The sequence below is a fragment of the Fukomys damarensis genome, unplaced genomic scaffold (genome assembly GCF_012274545.1).
Source record: "Fukomys damarensis isolate Sample0158 unplaced genomic scaffold, DMR_v1.0_HiC HiC_scaffold_17, whole genome shotgun sequence".
In the NCBI taxonomy this organism is placed as follows: Eukaryota; Metazoa; Chordata; class Mammalia; order Rodentia; family Bathyergidae; genus Fukomys; species Fukomys damarensis.
In genome coordinates, this window is record NW_022900929.1 from 54,696,349 (window position 1) to 54,718,773 (window position 22,425).

At 35.9% G+C, this 22,425-nt stretch overlaps 1 protein-coding gene across 10 annotated transcripts in view; it reads left to right on the forward strand.

Annotated features, from left to right (window-relative positions):
* Nubpl (nucleotide binding protein like) overlaps nt 1–22,425 on the forward strand; it is a 332,275-nt gene that overhangs the window by 243,331 nt on the left and 66,519 nt on the right. For all 10 annotated transcript variants that reach the window (XM_010633575.3, XM_010633577.3, XM_033765123.1 and 7 more), the window contains one exon: nt 5,705–5,798. In XM_010633575.3, coding sequence (XP_010631877.1) covers nt 5,705–5,798 — 94 coding nt within the window. The remainder of the gene's footprint in view (nt 1–5,704; nt 5,799–22,425) is intronic.

Here is a 22,425-nt window from a genome sequence, read left to right on the forward strand (position 1 = left end):
GTACCAGTGATTAAACTCGGGTCCTTGTGCTTTTGAGGCAGGCAGTGGAACCACTGAACCAAATCCCTGGCCCCTGTTTTTAAATATTTATTTTACACTAACACATAATTGTACATATTTATAGGATACAATCTGATGTTTCAGTACATGCATATCTTGTGTAATAGTCAAATCAGGCCTTAGCATATCCATCAACTTAAATATTTATCATTTCTTTGTGGTGAGAACACTCAAAATCTTCTCCAGCTGCTTTGAAATACATATTCAGTGCCCTGCTGATAACTTTAGTCCCACTACTGTGTGCCAATTAAGCAGGAGGAATAAATTCTGGCTCTGTTCTAGATTCTCCCATTTTGTTCACCTCCCCTCCTGTTACACATACTTAACTTTGTAGTTGCACTCCTGAAATTCTCTGTAGCAGGGCTGCTTCTCTATCCTCATGGTATCTGGACTACCTTGGTAACTCCACTTCTAGATTGACTCAGTCTCTTCTGTTGGGATCCTTTAAATGTGCAGTAGGAAAGGTGCTGAGGTGGGTTCATCAGAGGTTACCAAGGCTGAGTTTAGCTCTCACATTTATATGAGATCCTATGAGATACTATTGCACTGGGTGTTGTCCCATTTTCTATGTGGAGAAGGAAGCCAGGTTGCAGTGAGGAAGCATTTCTGTATAAGCATTCCTGTTATTCAAGAAATCTTAAAGAAGGGAACTTGAATCTCTAAAGCTCTCACATTTTATGGTGTGTGTGTGTGTGTGTGTGTGTGTGTGTGTGTGTGTGTTTTAACATTCTAAATAAATACAGTTTGTGCTTAATGGTAGACTTAAGACCTTTTTGCACCAAGCTACACCCCCAGCCCTCACTATATCACTAAGTTTCCCAGGCTGTGTTTGAACTTACAGTTCTCTGGCCTCAGCTTCCAAGAGTGGTGAAATGCATATTTGAGTCATGCTTTTTTCAATTTATAGTGGGAATATAGCCATATCATAAATCAGGGGATATCAATATTAACTTTTCTACCTAATTTTGCATTCATAATTCTGTATATTTATTCTTAGAGTGGACTACTCAAATTGTATGTGCTTCTGACTATACAAATTCTGGATTCACCTCTGGGTTTTACTCAGTGAGATTCTTGAGTGTATTTGTATATACTCAGTGAAACATAATTTATACAAGTAAACAAACATTGAATAGTATCTTGAAAATCCCTGAATTATTCTAAAATGAACACTTTTGGTGTCTCTTTTACAGGAGAACTAGAACTTCTTTGTAGCATTTCAGTGTTGGTGTTACTGAATGCCTTAAAATTGCAGCTTAGATACTGACTTTAGTTCATCTCAGTTCAAATCAGCAAGGCTTTATGGAATGCCTACTATATATGATGACATTGTTGGGCCAGGTTCTTTTTTCAGATAGTTTAAACTCAATTTAAGAGCCATTTGAAATAAATTGCTGTAACAGTGAACTATTTTTGGTTCCTTGGAACCTTAGTTCTCTGAGATGAGAAATTGGAGGTAACTTGAGAAATATGATTAAATGCCAGGGAAAACAAAGACAAATTGTTGGCACTAGTCACTTGGTGTTCTCTAAAACAAAGAAATTGTCAGTCTGCCAGTACAGCCAGTTTCAGTGCTGAAGATAGAAAATGAAAAGTTCTTTATCTTTTTTTGGCGATAATTTCATAGATGGTGTCCATTGGGTAACCTTGGGGTAACAGTTTTTCAGACTAAAGAACCCTATATTGTAAACTAATATATGTTCATCATTTCACTGATCTCATAATATATGCAATTATATCAGTATTAAGTACATGTATTTGCAAAATATTATAGGGTTCCTAAAAGACAAGCCAATATGTAGTGTCACATAGTGATACTTGTTTTGAAGAAAAACAATGCAGGGAAAAAGAGAGACTGATGGTTATGGGGTGCTATTTTAGAAAGGGTATGTGGATTTCTTAGCTATTCCTTGAATGTGCCTTATCCCCATCTTAGGACCCTTTCACTTAGGGCTTCTAGCTGGAATATTTTCCTTTGGATGTCTGTCATCAGTTGTCTTCTCACTTCATCCAGGGCTCTGATCATCCTTTCTAAAATAATTTCTTCCACCATTCTCCTTCCCAACTGTATAAGTATTCTTCACCACCTGATGTAGGGAACCAAGGATGTTCAAGGATATTGTTTGATAAATTCTTTGCTATCTGAAACCCAGGAAATAAAGGTATTTTTGAAACATTTCATACTGTTTGATCTGAATGTACAAAGCAGGAATGCAGTAATTTTCTATAGTGAGGTATATACTTGTAGTTTCTTCATAACATGTATCAATGTTTGATTTGTCTGTCTGTTTGGATACCTCCCTCACTAAAATGATGGTTTCACTGGGACTGGGACTGGGACTTTGTTTTATATACTGCTCTATCCTCATCCTATAACAATATGTGGCACCTAATAAAGTCTCCATAAATATGTGCTAAATGGGTGTATTAGTATATGAATGATCTAATATCTAATAATAGGTATGTATGACCTAATATCGTTAAAGATTTTTATTTTTTAAAATGATTATATAGGGCCAGGGATTTAGCTCAGTGGTTCTGCTGGCTGCTTTGCAAGCACAAGGACCCAAGTTCGATCCATGGTAACCCCCCAAATAATAAATAATAATAATAAATGATTATATGAAAAAATATATATTATACATTCTTTAACCAAACAGAATATGGTAATATACATAGTTTCCACTAAGCTTAAAACAACTCAGACCTTTGCATGTGTTCATTTATTCATTCATTCTTTATCAAGCATCTTCTGTATGTCCATTTCTTATCAAGGGGTTCTAATTCAGTTTTACAGGAAGATGAATCATGAAATGAGGGTAAAATGACACCCTTCTCACTCACTGTTCTCCAGCCATATTGATCTTTCCATTCCCAAAGTTAGTAAGTTCATTCCTTTGCACGTTTTACTGTTTTCACATTGTTTCTTGTTTTTATGAACGTGGCAATTTTATATTTATTTGGGTGATTATTTTCTTTATATCCTTCTTTCAATATTTTGTAAGTTCTATGAGCAGCAATCACATACCATTTAATTATCAATACCTAACTCAGTGTCTGAAAATATAGAAAGTACTAAATATGTCTTAGGTGAATGATTAATTAGGTGAAGTATATAATAGGAACAGTATATCTAATCTACTAGATGTTGAGAGATGTTTCCCTGAGGAAGTAAATTTTATTTTTAAAAAATTTTTCGGTACTGCAGATCAAACTCAGGCCCTTGTGCTTGTGAGGCAGGCATCAGAACCACTGACCTAAATCCCTGACCCTTGAGGAAGTGAATTTTAAACTGGGATCTTAGGAATGAGAAGAGATGAATGAAGAAGACAAGACAGAATGTTCTGGAGCTGAGCTCAGACTTTATCCTAAAAGCAAAAGATTTTCAAATAAAGAAAGCACAGTGGGACTGTTTTTCACTGTTGTTAGAGACATACTGGATAGGCAGTGATAGAGCAGAGAAAATGGTTGGGAGGCTTATTAAAGTGAAGGTGATAGACTCATTTGGCTTCTTGGCAGTGGAGGAGAGATGTGGATGTATTTGCAAGATTTTTAGCAGAGTAGCTGGGGGTAGAGAGTAGGAAAAAGCACATGTAAGATTCCATCTTTTTTTAAATTAATTGAGTTTATTGGTACATTTAAAGTATACATTACAGTTACGTTCATTATTGGGATCTTGTACATTTACATGACAGGTCTTGGTTCTCATGTTTTCCCCTTGTCCCTGCCCTCCCTTCACCCCCTCCTACCCTTCCCATTTACAAACACTTTATTTCCATTTTTTCATTTTGTCATATTTTTTTCTTTTCCCTTATTACCTTTCCCCTACCCTTCCCATTTTCCCTTTTCTTCCTATTTCACATGGTCAATTATATCATTAGGATCTTATGTACTATTATAGTTTTTCACACCAGAGAAACTATTTGGTATTTACACATCTGTGACTTATTTATTTCACTTAGGAGTATATCCTCAATATGTATCCATGCTTTTACGCAACTGAGAGGATTCTAAGGCCTTTCATGGATCCTGGAAACTTAGAGGGGAAAATATTCTAAGGAGAAAAGAGAATGATACCATTCAGACCTATCTAAATCAAGTCTGAGTATTACAGGCTTGATTATATAGCTGAATTTTTTTGTGTTTGTTTGTTTTTTTGTTTTTTGGTACTGGGGATTGAACTCTGGACCTTGCGCTTGCGAGGCAGGTGACGGAACCACTGAGCTAAATCCCCAGCCCAAGCTGAATTTTTTTAAATGTGTGGAAATAAAGAACTAGACTGTTAATAGTATTGAGATATTTTGTTATTATTTAGTTTTAGTTTTCATTTTTAGTGTTTTATTTTAATGAAGGAAAATAACTATATATACATATTTAAAAACATGTTTTCTATCTATGTCAAAACTAAAACCATATAAGATGAAAAGATAGGACCCTCTTAGGCAAAATATGGGCTATACTATATCCTGGAAAAATAAATATTGTCCTGACTAGAAGACCACTGTGAAATGGGCTCATCACTGATGTGGGTGTATAGGGATCAGTCATCTGGAAATTTTGTCATTGGCTAGTATGAGTTCTTAGCCATGCTTAAGGTAGAAAGCAGATATGAGCCTGTGGACAGCTGTCACAATTGTCTGCCCTCTTTTTTAGGCCCCTGTCAGGGGAAGGTCCCATACTGGCTTCCAAGGCTCTCTAATCAGATGAGTGTTGTTCAATTCTCATAGTTTACTAATTGGCAAAATTTCCCTCTTTTAATATTAACAACCCTGGACTTTTAATGCCAGTGGCTGTTAATGCTTTTGTTATTAACAGCCCTCTGCCTCATGGAGCAAGCAGCTACCTGAAGGCTTCTGGAGCTCTTTTGGTCTCTGGAGGCGGTGGTTGCCAGCTGTTCTTCATTGTCTTCCATAGTTCTCAGATGCTAGGCACCTTCAATGTTAGCAGCCTGGGTTACTGGTAGCTTTTGGTGCCAGTGGCTTTTTGGTACCAGCTCAGCATGCCCTACATGTCGTAGAAATCACAAACAGGCATGACTATATCATCTGGAAGAGGCTTTCTTAAGAATTATGCTAGAGCATAAGAGGGAACAGCACATAGGCTGAGCTCACTATGGGTATGGGGAGGTTTTTTATAAAGGAGAACAGGTGGCATGTGCATGTGCAGAGTCAGCCTTTCTCTTTGGTCTAGGTAGGGGAAGATCCCCTCGCCTCACAAACCTGAATGAGGAAAGTTGCAGAGGGTCCAAATTACCCAGAGGAGATGCAGGTCAGAGTCATCTGGGATGAGTCAGCAACTGAAACCTCCATAGTCAAAGCAAACATCTCTCAGGACTTCCAGTGCAGCACCTGATGCAGCCAGTCTGCCTACAAGGTGTTTGGGCAGCCATGGGATAAAAGTAGCTTTGAGGAAGCGTTGGGCTCTCTATCTGTCTCAGTTTAAGCTTATCATTCAAAGATCTAATACCACAGTAGCTGACACTCATTCCTGTATCCTTAGCCCTCAGCCCCTTAGTGCCAGGCACCTGGTGATGTCTCATGGTAGTTATCATTTTAGATTTGTTATTAACACAGTAATTTTTTTCACATCACTATTCACTGTGATTGTTATACAGTTATTTTCTTTGTGTCACCTTGATTTTTAGGTAGACTGGGGACAACTGGACTATTTAGTTGTTGACATGCCACCAGGAACAGGAGATGTGCAGTTATCAGTTTCACAGACTATTCCTATTTCAGGTAAATATTAGATATTTAAAGTAATTTGTGCTTTCTTTGATATGTTGATGTTGCTATACAAAAACAAAACAAATTTGATGACAGGCAAGCATATTTGTGTCTTAAAGAATAATTTATAAGTTTCTTACAAGAGATCAGAACCATAAATAGAATTTTCAGAAGGTTATCAGAATGAATATATTTACAAAAACATAAAGACACTTTGAAAAAATGGTGATACAAATCTGTTCTAGGAAAGCTGTAGCAGTTAAGTCAGTTTAGATAGTACATGGCTGTTTGGTTGATTGCATTTCAGCGTGTATAACACAGGTTCATGGAAGCTCTGGATAAATGTTTATTGAGTAAGAGTAAATATTAGAAAAATTGAATATTTGGTAAATACAGTGATGGGAGAATTTTATATTCTGCTACTTAATATTAAAGTCAGAGCAATAAACATAATAGCTTACATGAAATTCAAAATAATTTGATATGGTATTGTCATTTTTATGATATAAAATTTAAATATTAGAAATTACCATTTATATTGAATCTGTTTCTAAAGATTTGCCTAGATTTCACTGGAGAAATAGTCGCAGATCTCTGTCATATGTGATAAGGACTTCTGGGAAGATAATGAAAAATTTAAATGTCCTTGAAAATCATTTATTTACTGGTTGTCCAAGCTATGTCTCCAACCTTTAATTATCAAAGGCTGGGAATCAAGGTTTTGATGGGATATAAATGTTATTTAGAAGTATAAAGATAACCCCATTACTATAGATATTTTTAATATATTTGTAACCTTAATAGAGTCTGAAACATGTTCTTTTTTATCATTGATTTTAAATTTTTTAAATCCATTGTTTATTGGTACATTTTAGGTATATAATACAGTTACATTCATCATTAGAATCTTGTATCTTTACATGATGTATCTTGGTTCTTATTTTTTCCCCATTCCCCTGCCCTCCCTTCACCCCCTCCACCCTTCCCTACTTACAAAGACTTTGTTTCCATTTTTTCCATTTCTCATATTTTTTTCTGCTCCCTTCTTTCCTTTTCCCTATGCCTGTTACTTCCCCTACTCCTTTACACATTTTCTTCCTACTTCACAGTACCAGTTATACATTTTTTTTCAATTATACATTTTGATCCTTATTTATACTTTGTTTCACACCAGAGAAACGATTTGGTATTTACACATGTGTGTCCTATGTGTTTCACTTAAGAGTTTAGCCTTAATATGCATCCACTTAGCTATAAATGTCAGTAGTTCTCATTCTTTATGGCTGAGTGGTACTTCATTTTATAAAACAAACAAACAAACAAACAAACTACATCTTCTTTATCCAGTCTCCAGTTGATGGGCATCTGGGCTGTGAAACATTTTCTTTAGTGAAATAGACGATCAAGTATGAGATAATGATGTGAAAATAATTAATCTTTCTGCAATTATTGCTTTTTCTTTTTTATATCAAAGATTTTTCTTTGTTCATAAAGAGGATTTTGTATTTTATTCTAAATGGCATGGACACCTTCTGCTGGAATGTTTTAAAATTTTTTGTAAGTATATTTACAGTACATAATGATTACATTTATTGTGGGGAGTTGGTACATGTACATAACACATCTCTATTTTTTTTATCCTCTTTCCCTCCCCTCCTTCTCTCCCTCCATCCATTTCTTGGTCTTCTTCCAAAAGAAGAAAGATCTTTTCTTTCAAAAAGATCCATCTCCTTATTTCTTACTACTTTTTATTTTGCTCTTTATTTAAATTTTAGTTTTCTCATATAAGAGAAACTGTGATATTTAAGCTTATGTGTCTGATTTATTTCAGTTAAAATTATGGCTTCTAGCTGAGTGTGGAGGTGCACACCTATAATCCCAGCACTTCGGAGGATGAGGCAGGACTAGCTTGGTCTATATAGTGAGTTCAAAAATAGACTGAACTATATACTAAGACCCTATCTCAAAAACAAAAAAACAAAAACAAAAACAAAAAAACCCCCACAAAAATTATATTCTCAGGATGCATTCATTTTCCTACAAATGACTGGTTTATTTTTCCTTATGGCAGAGTACTGCTTCATTTTCTTTATCCATTCATCTTTTGATAGGCAGGGTATTTCCAAGATTTAGCTGTTATGAGTTGTGTTGCTATAAACATGGGCATGCATATATCACTATACTATGATATCTTTAACTCTTTCTGGAAGATACTAGCAGAGAAATAGTTGCCTCAAATGGAATGTAGTTTTACTTTTTTGAACAATCTCAATGATAATGTTCATAGCATTTGTACTAGTTTACATTCTTACCAACAATGTAGGAGGGTTGCCAGAATTTATTTTTTTGATTTCTTGATGATGGTCATTTTTCCTGGAATAAGATGGAATCTCGGTGTTGTTTTAAATTACGTTTCTCTAATGGCCCATAATACTAAAATTTTTTTCATATAATTATTGGCCCTTTGTACTTCTTTATCTGTTCTTTGTTCATTTCTGTTGCCTATTTTTTGATTGGGTCATTTATTTTTAGGGGGGTCTGATTTTTTTTTTTAGTTCTTTGTATATATTAGATACTAGGCCTCTGAGGAATAACTGACAATTTTTTTTTTCACATTCTGCAGATTGTCTTTTCACTCTGTTGGTTGTTTCTTTTGCTGTGCAAAAGCTTTTAATTTGGTATGATACCGTTTGCGGATTCTTTATACTATTTCTTGTTGCCATTATGATTCTATTTAGAAAAAGCTTGCCTATGCTTCTGACTTCAAGTTTTACCATTTTATCTTCTGGCAGTATGTTTCTGTTTTAGATCTTTAATCTATTTTGATTTTAGTTTGGTACATGATAGGATACATGAGTCTACATTCTTTTTTTTTTTTTTTTTTTTTTTTTTTTTTTTTTATGAGACACGGTCTCACTATGTATTTGAGATTGACCTGGAACTCACTATGTAGCCCAGGCTGGTCTTGAACTCACAGCAATCCTCCTGCCTCAGCCTCCTGAGTGCTGGGATTACAGGCATGTGCCACCACGCCCTGCTCTAGTGTATGTTTTTTACCTATTTACCAAAGATTAAATAGGTGATTTGCCTAGGGTTATTTCTGTACCCTCTGTTCTCTTCCATTGATACTCATCTGTTTTTATACCAGTACCATGCTGTTTTTATCACTGTAGCTTTGTTCAAATCCAAGGTTTGTGATGACTTCAAATCCAGGATTATGATGCCTCTTGTTAACCAGATTGCTGTTGCTTCTCTGGGTCTCTTCTGGTTCCATATGAATTTTAGGATTGTTTTATCTAGTTCATGAAGGATGTTGTTGGTGTTTTGATTGCTATTGTGTTATATTTGTATATGAGTTTTTTATTACTGTCTTCTGTATATTCACTGATTATTCTATTAGGTCCCTTACGTGTTTAGTTATATCTTCTTTGAACTCTTCAAACTACTTATTGATCTGTCTTTTTTTTTTTTAATGTCCCACATTATTTTTTAAAATAGTAAGCTGTATGGCTTTTGGTTTTCTCACCCTTGATGTCATGTAGATCAGCTTTGGGGGAGGAATTGAAAGTTTTAGGAGGGATTTTGTTCCCTTGTCCTTTCATATTTCTTTTATTTTTTGTTTGGTGTGTGTGTGTGTGTGTGTGTGTATTGAGGCTTGCAAGGTGTTCATACTGGAAGACTTTGTTGCAAGCATAGAGATCTCTTTAGCTAGTGTCTGCTTTCCAGTGTGCTCTCTGGGCATAGTTAACTGTAGAACTTTGCCTTTGTCCCACAATCTCAGCACCTCCATTTATTTGGAAGGGGAGCTATAATATATATGGCTTAGTATGCAGTTCTCCAGGTTTGGGCCATGGTATTGTTAATGACACCAAAACAATCTAGATGCTGGAATACAGAGAAAACTAATTGATAGCAATAACTGTGTCATTTGGGCTATAGTAATAAAATCAGTAACAGTAATCACATCAAAGACAAACTGGATATTGATATGTCCTAAGAACCAATAATGTACCATCCTTACCCATATAAAATAGATCTATAATTACAGTATAAACAACTAAGAATATTCTAAATGGAACCACTTTACCATCACTAAGAATAGAATAATATTCAACATTAATAGCATAGAGTTAACTATCTAAAGATTCATAAACTTAATGGTTATACTAATAAAGATAGAGAGGGTGGGGACCTAGAGAATTAGAAAAATAACATTTGAAATATTAATGGAACATGAAAAGGGGGAGAGAAAAGTGAGACAGAGATCCTATTGAGGAGTAAAAGGAGATTAATAGTATTAGATAACAGTAACAGAAAAAGAACAAAAAGAAAAAAATAGAAAAGAGGAAAATATGTAGGGAAAGAAGTGAAAAGGGGCTGGGGATTAAGCTCAGTGGTTCTGCTGTCTGCCTCATAAGCACAAGGACCTGAGTTCAATCCCCAGTACCAAAAAAAAAAAAAAGAAGAAGAAGAAGTGAAAAGGAGTAAAGTAGAAAGAAAAGAGAGTAACCCTTAAACTAAAAGAAAGAAAAAGAAAAAATAATTGGGTTTAATAAAATAAAGAATTTCTCTGGGTTTTGTAGTAAGTTGTGTCTTCCTGGAGTCCAGGAAGTCAAGATTTTCTTCTAGCTTTACAGCTTGTGGGTTTGTGAGGTGCCCTTCCTGCCCCAGGGCCTTTCTGTTTATACATTCAGGACTGTGGTATCCATTCCAATTAAAGTATGTCCTTGCTGACTTTGGTAGGTAGGAAAAGCAGTCAGCTGTGTGGTCTCTGCTGGTTGTAGCCTGCATGCCATGGATTCAAGCAGACTGTTGGACTTAATGTCAACACTTTCAAATCCAACCTCCATTAAAAGTCGCACAAGCCATGCCTGATTTCTCTCTGTGGAAGGATCGGCCTTTGTCTTCCCTGGCCTGGCTATCTCTTTGGGTATCTCCCATGGCTGTCTCTCATCCAGTCACTATGGGAGGGTAACACTGGAAACTCTAAAGTGGAGTTGCTCTGTAGTTATTCTGTGGCCCCATCTGAAACTTCCCTTCCCCAAAATGGAGCCTTAATGGATTAATGGATTAAACATTGGTGATATGGCAGGCGCTGCACTGGTTTTCTTGTCTGACTCTAGCCTGCCGTGAAGGAGTCACTTTTGGTGTAAGTCCCATGCTCTTTTTGTAATTTACAATAGCCATGGGCTTTGCTTGTAGCTAACACTGCTGGCCGGTTCTGTTATTTTTTTCCTGGAGCTGCTGACTCTGGGATTTACCTTTTCTCCCAGGTCAATGGCCTGTTGTCCATGATCAGGTTGGTCATTTGGCCAGTTGCACCACAACATAGGTCCACTTGGATCTGTTCAGCTGGGTTGGGCTAGAAGGCCATTCCTGTAAGATCAGCAGCAAGAGAATGGCAGAGGTACACAGTCTGATTGCTTTTTCTTTTTTAAAGTAGTTTAGGGATGTAGTATATTCCTAAATTTTAATAATACTTGCCAGCTGTTCATTAATTAATATGTTCTTCTGCTACTTTGAAATGCCTCTTGCAGGCTTCCAGAATGTTTACATTATATATAATTGATCATAAATTGATTTTTTAAAAAATGGGATAAATTATTGTTTATGCCCCAACTAGAGACTTGGTACCTGGAAAAAGTGTAATATGCTTCACACAGATAAAATGAAGTCCCGAAGCAATTTTTTGTGTACCTATTTGGGTGGGGGTTGAGACAGGGTCTTGCTATGTAGTTGAGACTGACCTGGAACTCACTATGTAGCCCAGGCTGGTCTCAAAGTCAAATTGATCCTGCTGCCTCAGCCTCCTGAGTGCTGGGATTACAAGCGTGCGCCACCACGCCCAGCTTTGTGTACTTTTTTTTTTTACAAGGTAATAATCATCTGTTTGGACAAGATTTATAATTGTTACCTTATATTAATTTGTCTTTGTGTTCCAAAACCAACAAAGTATATAGACTAGGGTTAGGATTTCTTTCTTTTTTATATCTGAAAAATTTCTAACATCTTAAAATTTAGCTAGTGTGTAAGAGTTTGTTATGTAATAGCGATTAATATTACATAAGAAAACACCCTCTTTTGTTAAAGTACACATAATAGCTCAGTAGTATTAACTGTATTTACATAAAGATCATGCATCTCTAGAATTTTTGCCTTTCCAAACACAACTTTCCTGTCCTACTTCCAGATGCAACTGTCCATTCCTGTCTCCCCAGTCCCTAGCAACCACCATTCTACTTTCAAAAACAGTATTTCCACTTTGACTATAAGGACCCCCCACAAAAAGACTAGAGGACCAAAGGAAATTTTTTTAAAAATTTCTTTTAAAAAATCTTAAATTTATTTTATAATTTATTAATAAAATTTACATCAAAAATTTGTATCCATTTGCAAAATATAGATTTCAAACACTAGACTATATAATGATAAGTAAACCACAGTCTTTTCTCTATGATAGATTCCTTATCTTTTTTGACTCTCTCATCTTTGTTTGAGAATTTGATGAGAATCTGTCAGACTGTAGGTTCTTTTTAGCAGAATGTATCTGTGTATGCAGGAGACTGACTGGTGAGAAAAGAACATGCAGAGCTATAGCCCAGAGTATGGGATGTGCTGCATGAGAATCTACACCCCATAATGGGAGAGGGAGTCGCAGGAAAAAGAGACTGTGGGCTTGAGGGGAATGTAGAACCTTTTCATAGATGTAATCCTTAATGAGTAAATAAGATGTGTAGAAGAACATTCCAGATAAAACCGTGTTTTCTTTGCTTTTTTTTTTGGCACAAGGAAAAGAAACCTGAAAATGAAACTAAAAACTTAGTATGTATTTCACTCCCCAAGTCTGATCTTTTTTTTTTTTTTTTTTTTTTTTTTTTGGATTTTTAATTGGGCCAGTTGTAAAAGATACTTTTGAAAATTCATGGATTTAGTTACTTCTGGGCTTTGGAATTAAAATTAGTTTATCAGAACTTTCTAAATTCTCTGTAATTGTCTTAGTTGCTTTTCTCATTGCTGGAACAAAATATCAGACACCTGCAAGTTAAAGGAGGAAAAGTTTATTTCAGCTCACAATTTGTAGAGATTTTAGTCCATAATCTTCTGACTCCCAGGAAGGGTGTCATGGCAAAGGGGTGTTCATAGTGTGGCAAGCGGAAGGCAGCAAGCAACAGTAGCAGAAGCAGAAGCCGACCTCCCTTTTCCTTTTATACCATCTAGGCTACAAGCCTTTTGGGCGATGCCTCACATCCAGGGTAGGCCTTCCCATTGTCCACACCCAGAACTGTACTAATTCCAGTCAGTGGACTAATTCAGAACCACACACCCTTAACCTCAGTATCACATATCCTAGATCCAGCCAGCTCCATAAATCCCCGCTTATGAGTGCATGAGGCTTTGAGGGGACATCTAGGCAGAGTTATAATGGACAAGTATATTTTTACAGTCTATAAAGTTAATTAAAAATACTAATTGCTCTGGGACAGTCGATTTCTATATGAAATGGTACCATGGTGACTACCAGTTAATGATAGTCTTTCATATATTAATTTTTATATTTAATTCTCACAGGTGTTATGTCTGTTTTCTAAATCTCAGAATGGGTAACTTTCTCAAGGTCACACAGTTATAGTGGGTCATAGCTAAGATTCGTATCAGTTCTGATTGATTTTAAAGCTCTTGTTCTTAATCTGTACATCAAGGTGCCCTAATATATGACCTACCCAACAGTGTTTGACTCTAAGGTTCTGTTCTCCATTTTAGTCCATTTAGACACATTTATGTGAAAATTAATCTAATCAAAGTGATTTCTGATGAAAATAAATTTATTTATAAATATGCCCTAACCTATAATGAATATGCACACCTATAAGATGAATACCCATCCAGTGGTCCATATTACTTACTATATTCAGATTTTTATAAATTTCTGTGAATCCAGAGAGATTATTTCAGGCTTCTTTAACTTCCACATTCCAGGAAAATCCTGAAGATAATCTAGAGCCAGTTTCCTTTAAGAGTAGAGCCTCAAATGATTCTTTGAAAGACCAGTTTTATCTTTTATCTTTGGACTACTTCATATTGGTCTTGAACATTAGGCTAGTTCTGGGCACACCACCCCTCTGTAAAATTATAGAGGTTAGTATTGCTGCATTCATATTGTAGGTTATTACATCACTATTAAAATTGATAAGACCAGATTTTCTACAGTGAGCTTATATTTTATAATTAGAAACAAATAACAAGGCTGGGGATATAGCTGAGTGATTTTGTTATGCTTGTGCTCTGTGCTCAATCCCCATCACCAAGAAAAGAATTTTAAAAAGAAAGAATAGAAGAGAGGGAGAGAGAAAGAAAAGGAGGAGGAAATGAAGGAAGGAATAGAAGACAATACATGTATATCACAAAAAAATATGTCAGGGATGGCTGGGGATTTAGCTCAGTGGTTCTGCTTCCTGCCTCACAAGTGCAAGGACCTGAGTTCTATCCCCGGGATCAAAAAAAAATGTCAGGGAGAGTTTGGGGAGGGAGGATGTGTGATAGTGTCTCCATATGTGTTTATTACCAACTTAGTTATTGTCATTTTATTTTCTTCAGGCCAATGTCATTTCATAGTGAAAGTATCTAAGAAAATACCAAAATTGAATGATCTTCCAGGCAGAATGGCAACTAGCAAAGAGGGATGGCTTTGCTTCTGTTATTTTATATAATCTGAAACAGCTTGTCAGGATTATGCTTGCCCTTCAAGGTTAACTAAATATCTGGTCTCCAATTATAATTTTCCCTTCCATTATTATCACTGACTTTAGAACTCTTTAAAGATACTGTGTATTCTCCCTTTTCATATGTTTCAATATCATGAATCACAAAAGCTCTTCAGGCTCATTTGAGGACGACCCCCTATGATTTGACTTCCTGTTCTTTCCCAATGTACTCCTTTATACATGAGATCCCTTCAAAAGTGCTACACACTCACTGCTCACCCTCACCTCACACCTCCAACTTTCTTCCCTTTCTTTCCAGAATTTGTCCTTCTGTACATTTGACTCACACACTCAGACTGTCTTTCCTCCCCCATCAATGATATCCAAATCTGCATAACTTGTAAAAGCTATCTGTTCAAGTGCTACCTTCTGTCATCATCCCCAAATCCTTGTTAATCATTTCTCCCTCTTTGGAATTACCATAGCATATTATTTGGACCACTCCTCTTGTACTTGTGATATATTTTATCCAAAACCTCAACACCTTGTTACCCTGTCTACCCACGGCTACTAGCTAGGAGGCTAGTGACATTCATTTTTGTATTTTTCACATTTCCAAATTTACTACCTTATTGCAGCTACTCAGGAAAAATTTTGATGAATGTATATTTTATCTGTGTATCTTTATTATTTTTCCATTAGGCTGTAAGCTGCTTGAATGCAAATTTTTTTCCTACTCGTCCTAGTATTTCTTAGAGTACCCTGGGTTGTAGTTTATGCAAATATTATTGATTGAATGAATGACAAAGTTAGGCTGGTGTAGTTATCACTATTTATATGAAGAGATTTCTGGGCCAGGGATTTAGCTCAGTGGTGCTGCCACCTGCCTCACAAAAGGAACATCCTGAGTCCAATCCCCAGTACTGCAAAAAAAAAAAAAAAAAAAAAAAAAAGAAAAAAAAAATTTTCTCCCCTTTGTTTTTTTTTCCCTTTTTTTTTTTTTTTTTTTTTTTTGGTATGGGGATTGAACTCAGGCCCTTGCACTTGCAAGGCAGGTGGTGGAACCACTGAGCCAAATCCCCAGCTTTCTCTTAACTCTTGCTAACTCATCCCTGTGACCTCCCGAATGTATTCACTCTACTTTTTCTATTGTATAAGTTAAAGGAAGCATTTTTTAAAAGCATATATTTTACTTTACTTTCCGTGTGAGAGAAAAGTACTTTAATTTTAGGTATTTATTTATGGTATCTTTTTTTTTTTTTTTGGCCCTATTACACATAATACTTTATGCTCAGTTGATGCCTTTTAGAATTCCCTTCATTTCTTCAGATAATAGTGTGTATGTAAGCCCTTGCTATTTGGTTACATGCAGACTCTGTATTAAATTTCTAATGAGAATCACTCAGCTGTGCTCCATTGTAAGATAAGAAGCTTGTGTATTAAAGTGATGTTTACAAAGGTGCTATCTCTTGACTCTAGCCCTACCTGTGGACCCCTGCCTGCCCCACACAGACTTGCAAAGATCAAGTGAGATAATGAAAAAGTTTGCTCGATCACTTAGAGCTTTTGGGGGAGGCATGGGGGGAGTATTAGTGAATTGTTATGAATTAGAAAGAGCCTTTATATCAACATTGTATTTCTATAAACCATGTTTTGAATAAAGTGAAGTGTTTTATACTTGGAAAGAGACATTCTTTTGGAGAATGCATGGAGACAGACCTGTGTAAGCAAAAAGATCCTCTTTCTGAATGCTAATTAGCAACTCTGTATGTGTTCCATTTTGTTCCATGGGTGACAGGCTTATTATAAGAAAAAACTTTAAAGAAAAAAGTTATTCTGTTATTTGTATTAAAAGTGTTGTATGGCAACAATAGAGAGAAATGTGTTGACAGCATTATTAGTGGCTAATGATTTTATATTTGTTTGCATAGACTACCTAATAGTTAGATACAACAAGTACAGGCGAAAATAATATCTGGTAGTTGTAGCAATTACTGCAAGGAAAAGAACTAAGATAAAGAATGGGAAATAACCAAGTATAGTCTTTAGAGTTGCTCTTGTCTTGTTGAATTTAAAAAGAGGAGAAGGCAGAATTATTAGCACTGGTTTTATTATTGTTCTTTTTCCTTCATTTTTATTTGTTTTATTTTTTGGGGTGTGTGTATGTGTATGTATTTGGTTGATACAATTTGCTAGGTTTTTGCTTGTTTAGCTTGTAAATTAGTTGTTGCTATATACTGAATTGAGTAGACTTCTGTGGATCTTTTTTTTTTTAAGTATGTACTGTTATACTTATTGAAATTATTGTCCATTTTACTGCTTTTCCTAAGAGGAGATTAATTTTTCTTTGAGGAGTATTATAATTTTCTTGAAAGTTTTGAAAATACATGCATTGTTCTAGTGTTACCTAAAATGTTTTTCTTTCTTCCCTTGCTATTTTGGGGGAGTGGTATTTTGACACAGGGTCTTACTGTACAGTTAAGGCTGGCCTTGAATTCACTATGTAACCCATGCTGGTCTCGAACTCGCAAGTGCTGAGATTACAGGTGTGTGTCACCACACCAGACTTCTTCCCTTGCTTTAACCAAAGATCTCTTGATGACCTTCTGAAGACTATCTTAGTTTGATTTTAACTCATGATATTAAGCAAAGAATTTATGCTTCACATGAAATGGGTAAAGCATACTTTCTTTTTTGAAGGAATAAAGAGTTTTAGTAACTCTCTTACAATAACATGTTTGTGTCAGGACCATAATTCATTTATCTTGCTGCTGGGTGGCTTGAACTATCGGTGGTAGACACATGACTGTACCATGCATAACTAATTGTACCAGTTGTACCACCAGCTATACAAGCCACCCACTGGGATCGTCATGCATGTACCATTGGTGATTCAGGCAGGTGGGAACATGTTAAAATGTGTTAGGCAGGAAATAAAAAAGTTAGCAATTTAATGAAGAGATTAATTTCAGAGGTGTGGGCAGCATCAAGAGATGGTGAAGTAACCGGGGACTAGTGACAGTAAGAAGTTGTAAGCACCCTTCCACCTGAAGAGGCAAGGGAACAAACTATGTTAATAGAAGCTGGGACCATGGAAAAGGGGCTGCCTGATGGACACTATGGACACTCTCAGAACTATTGCAAGCTGAGAAGGAATCATATGTGATGTAGGTAATAATATTTTACCATTTTTCTCCTTTCAAAGTGTCATTTCCTGTTGATACCTCCTAGCGGCAAATCTCCACTGAGCAGAGGGCAAGGAAACTTGGATGATGGAGTCATCCACAGCATTCAGTTGCTAGGTCACTGATCAGGACTGAGAGAGGTGGAGGTTGAATCTGGGCAGAGCTGGAGAGCTGAAAGAATAGGTATGCAGCAAGCAGACTGACAGAATAACTTCTCTTCTTCATGGCCATCATTTTATTGTGAATCAGTGGTCTGAGAGAGATGAATTACAAAGCAAGGGGACAAAATTTTTGCTCTCTAAAATATTGTAAGCTAATATAATCAAGAAACTACTAATACAGTAGTACAATCAAATTAGTGAACATTTATAATGCCATAAGGCAAATTGTCCTGCCATTAAACTTCTGATTAGAATATTTATATTGTAGATAAGCAATGATGCAAGTGTTTTTTGTGTAGTGGAATTTGTTAGTTTGTTGTGCTCCTGGGGATAGAACCCACGGCTTTGCACATTTTAGGCAAGTGCTGTACCACTGAGCTACACTCCCAGCCTTTAAAAAAAAATCTTTATTTTGAAACAAGGTCAGTCACAATCTTGTGATCTTCCTGCCTCACAGGCATGCACTACTACTGGTGCAAAGTGTTTGAGAGGGTAGAGTTAGGGGACAGAATTCCCCTTTACTTTATTCAGTAAAGATTGGTGGAGAAATGAAATTTTTGGAAATTGCTGTTAGAAGAGAAAAAGTCTGAGCAGGTGAGAGGTTGTCATCATGGTCCCTTCTTTGTTCTCTTTTTCTTCCAAGGAATGACAGAAGTGGCACAGAAAACAGCCAGGCAGTTCTACTAGTCCTTATAGTCCATGGTGTGGGCTGTTTAATTTCTTATCTCCTTGAAGGGAGAGGCTGCTGTTTGTGTATGGCAGAGTATTCAGCTAGTAAATTTGCTGAAGTTTCCTGTGTTCAAAGCTGCTCTAACCTCTGGGGTTATATTATGATAATAAGATGACATCCTTTCTTTCCATCTAGGACCCTTCCTTTCTGCACCCTATAGATAGAAGGAAAGTCAGAAGCCTGTTTACCTCTCATTCATTTAGATGAGATGGCATAGGAATTTTAAATTAAGCCACTTTAATATTTTAGTCATTGTATAAAGTGAAAGGCATTTATGCTTGTGAAAGGTGTTGGGCCTATTGCCATAGTGATTGAACTATTACTTATGAACAATTCCTGAGAAAATACTATACCTTTTCACTGTGGTATTTTCCCCTCCATCAGCATTTCACATGGCTTAGTCAATTATCTCTTTTGTACAGCACTTTAAGTGCCAATTTGGACATTGGTTTTTGTGATATGAAAACCTATGAATGATTGGAGGATCTGAAACATATTGTTGCAATGTTAAATAAGTGAATGATGGTAGGCTGGCCATTACTTAAAATAGTTCCTTGATTATCTGGTATTTACTCTTTTTTAAATTTTGAACATTTTTTTTTTTTAGTATTAGATTTATTGGTAGATTTTAGGTATACAGTATAGTGACATTTATTATTGGAAATTTGTACCTTTATGTAATCTGTCTTGGTTCTTATTTTTTCCCCATTCCTTTGCTCCTCCCTTCAACCCCTTCATCCCTCTCTATTTACAGACTTTGTTTCTATTTTGTCCTTCTCTCATATTAATTCCTTTTCCTTCTTTCCTTTCCCCTACCGCTTCTACTTCCCCTTTCCCTTCCCCTTTGCCCCTTTTCTTCCTAATTCACATTATCTATTATACCTTTTAGTCCTTATTTACACTTTCAGCTTATTACACCAGAGAAGGTATTTACACATGTGTTCTAGTTTTGCTTAAGAGTATCATCTAAATATGCATCCATTTAGCTATAAATGTTTCTAATTTCTCATTCTTTATGGTTGAGTAGTACTGCATTTTATAAAAAAAAAACCATATTTTCTTTATTCAGTCTCCAGTTGATGGGCAGTTGTACTGTTTCCAAATTTTAGCTATTACAAACTGTGGTGCTATGAACATGGGTGCACATATATTGCTGTGGTATGATTCTCTTAATTCTTTTGGGAAGATATAGCTGGGTCAAATGGAACCTCTAATCCTAGTTCTTTGAGGTATCTCTGTATTGGTTGACACAGTGGTTGCACCAGTCGGCACTCCCACCAGCAAGGGAGAAGGGTTCCTTTCTCCCCGCATCCCCACATCCATCATTTGTTATTGCTTGATTTCATGATTGCAGACCTTCTGGGGTGAGGTGAAATCTCAGCACTGTTTTCATTTGCATCTCTCGAATAATCAGTGATGTTGAACATTTTTTCCTATGTTTATTTGCTATTTCTACATCTTTGAGAAATGTCTGTTTATTTCAGATGTGCATTTTTGGATTGGATCTTTAAATTTGGGAGGTCTGATTTTTTAAAGTTTTTTGTATATTCTAGATAGTAGACTTTTGTCTGAGGAACAGCTGGTGAAAATCTTTTCCCACATTGTGGGTTGTCTCAACACTGTTGCTGGTTTCTCTTGCTGTGCAGAAGTTTTTTTGTTTTTTGTTTTTTGTTTTTTTGGTTTTTTGAGACAGGGTCTCACTATGTAGTTGAGACTGATCTGGAACTCACTGTGTAGCCCAGGCTGTGTCGAACTCACAACGATCCTCCTGACTCAGCCTCCCAAGTGCTGGGATTACAGGCATGCGCCACCATGCCCTGCTTGTGCAGAGACTTTTTAATAAGATGAGATCCCATTTGTTGACTGTGCTAGTTCAAGTGCAACTGAGATTTTGTTCATAAAATCTTTTCCTATGTCACTGTCTTCAAGAGTTCTAGGGGCTGGGAATTTAGCTCAGTGGTTCGCAAGCACAAGGACCTGAGTTCTATCCCTCTTACCACAAAAAAAAAAAAAAAAAAAAAAAAAAAAAAAAAAAAGAAAGAAAGAAAAAAAAGAGTTCTACCTAACCTCTCTTCCAGCCAGTTGAGTGTTTCTTTGTTTTGTTTTGTTTTTTTATTGATTTTATTGGTACAATCTAGGTATAGAATACAATTACATTTATTATTGGGATCCTGTACCTTTACATGATAGGTCTTGATTCTCATTTTTTCCTCTTGTCCCTGCCCTCCCTTCACCCCCTCCTCTCTTCCCCATTTACAAATACTTTATTTCCATTTTTTCAGTTTCTCATATTGTTTCCTCTCCCTTATTACCTTTCCCCTGCCCTTCCCACTTTCCCTACACCTTTAACCCTTTACTTCCTTTTTCACATTATTAATTATCTCACTAGGATCTTGTGTAGTATTATAGTTTTTCACACCAGAGAAACTATTTGGTATTTCAGTTAAAGAAATCTCTATATGAACATTAAAAATAGGGAATCCTAAAATGAAACTAAAAAGGAAAGTAAAAGAGAAAGGGCAATGATGTAAAATTAAAATAATCCTTAATTCTGAAGATGAAAATGGTCCTTGAACATATTTAAGTTGCTTCTTGCTCTTGTAGTCTTATATTATTCTCTTTTTTTCATTATTTAGAAAATACTTTATTAGTTTCTGTAATCAAACCCACGTAGATATGACCTTACATATTTAATACAGTGCATTACCCCTGTAGAAATGGAAAAAGATTAACATTTCTAGACCAATGTGGCTGTTAATTTCTGTACAATGCCAACTCAACACAGTAAATTGGGATAACTTTTTCCAAAGTGGACAGCACAGTTAAAGTTTCCAAAAATTCAAATTATATATACATATATAAATATATATGTATATATATATTTATATTTATATAAAAAGACCAATAATAGCAGTATGGTATGCATCAATAGCAGCAGTAGCTTTTCCAGGTCCTGCAGTCATCTGAACAAAATTATAGACATTCAGCGCACTCCATTAAAAAAACAAAAACAAAAAAACAGAGAGAAGAATAATACCCAGAAAACAGCAAAGTTCTGTTGCTGTTGTGGTATCTGGCACCATTTTTTTTATTAGCATCTTAATCATCATCTGGAAAATGAACATTCTAGAGTAACATTATTAAAAATAGCTCTGATAAAGCATGGTCACTACTACATGTCATAAAGCAGGTACAAGATATTTTACATTAACAGAGGTATAATACAGTATTGTCCTACATCTATAATACTAGAATCAGTTTTGGTTTGAAATTTACTTTGTCTGCAAGTAAGATTGCTCCCCCTGTTTTTTTCTGGGCTCCTGTCACCTGGAGAATTGTTTTCTATCCTTTCACTTTCAGTCTATGGGCTTCTTTTTGCACCTTGTATACAAAATATTGTTGGATTTTGCTTCTTATTCCATTCTGCCAGTCTGTTTCTCTTGATTGGTGAGTTGAGGCCATTGACATTGATGGTTATAACTGATATGTACTGACTTAATTATTGTCCTGTTATGGCCTTTTGTTGACTCTTTTTACTTTTTCACCTTCTCCTTTTAGTTTCTTGCCTTGTGTATATGATTTGCTCTGTGGGGCCTCATGTTGTTGTTGCCTTCATTGTCTTTTTCTAGTCTATTTTTTAGAATTGCTTGTATTGCTGGTTAGGTATTTGTGTAGTTTCTCAGGTGTTCTTTGTCTTGGAAGTATCTTATTTCCCCATCCATTTTGAAAGAGAGTTTTGCAGGATACATCAGTGTAGGTTGGAGGTTGTTCTCTTTTAGTGCTTGAAATATCTCACTCCAGGCTCTCCTTGCCCCAAGCGTTTGTGTTGAAAAGTCTGCTGTGATTCTGATGGGTTTTTTC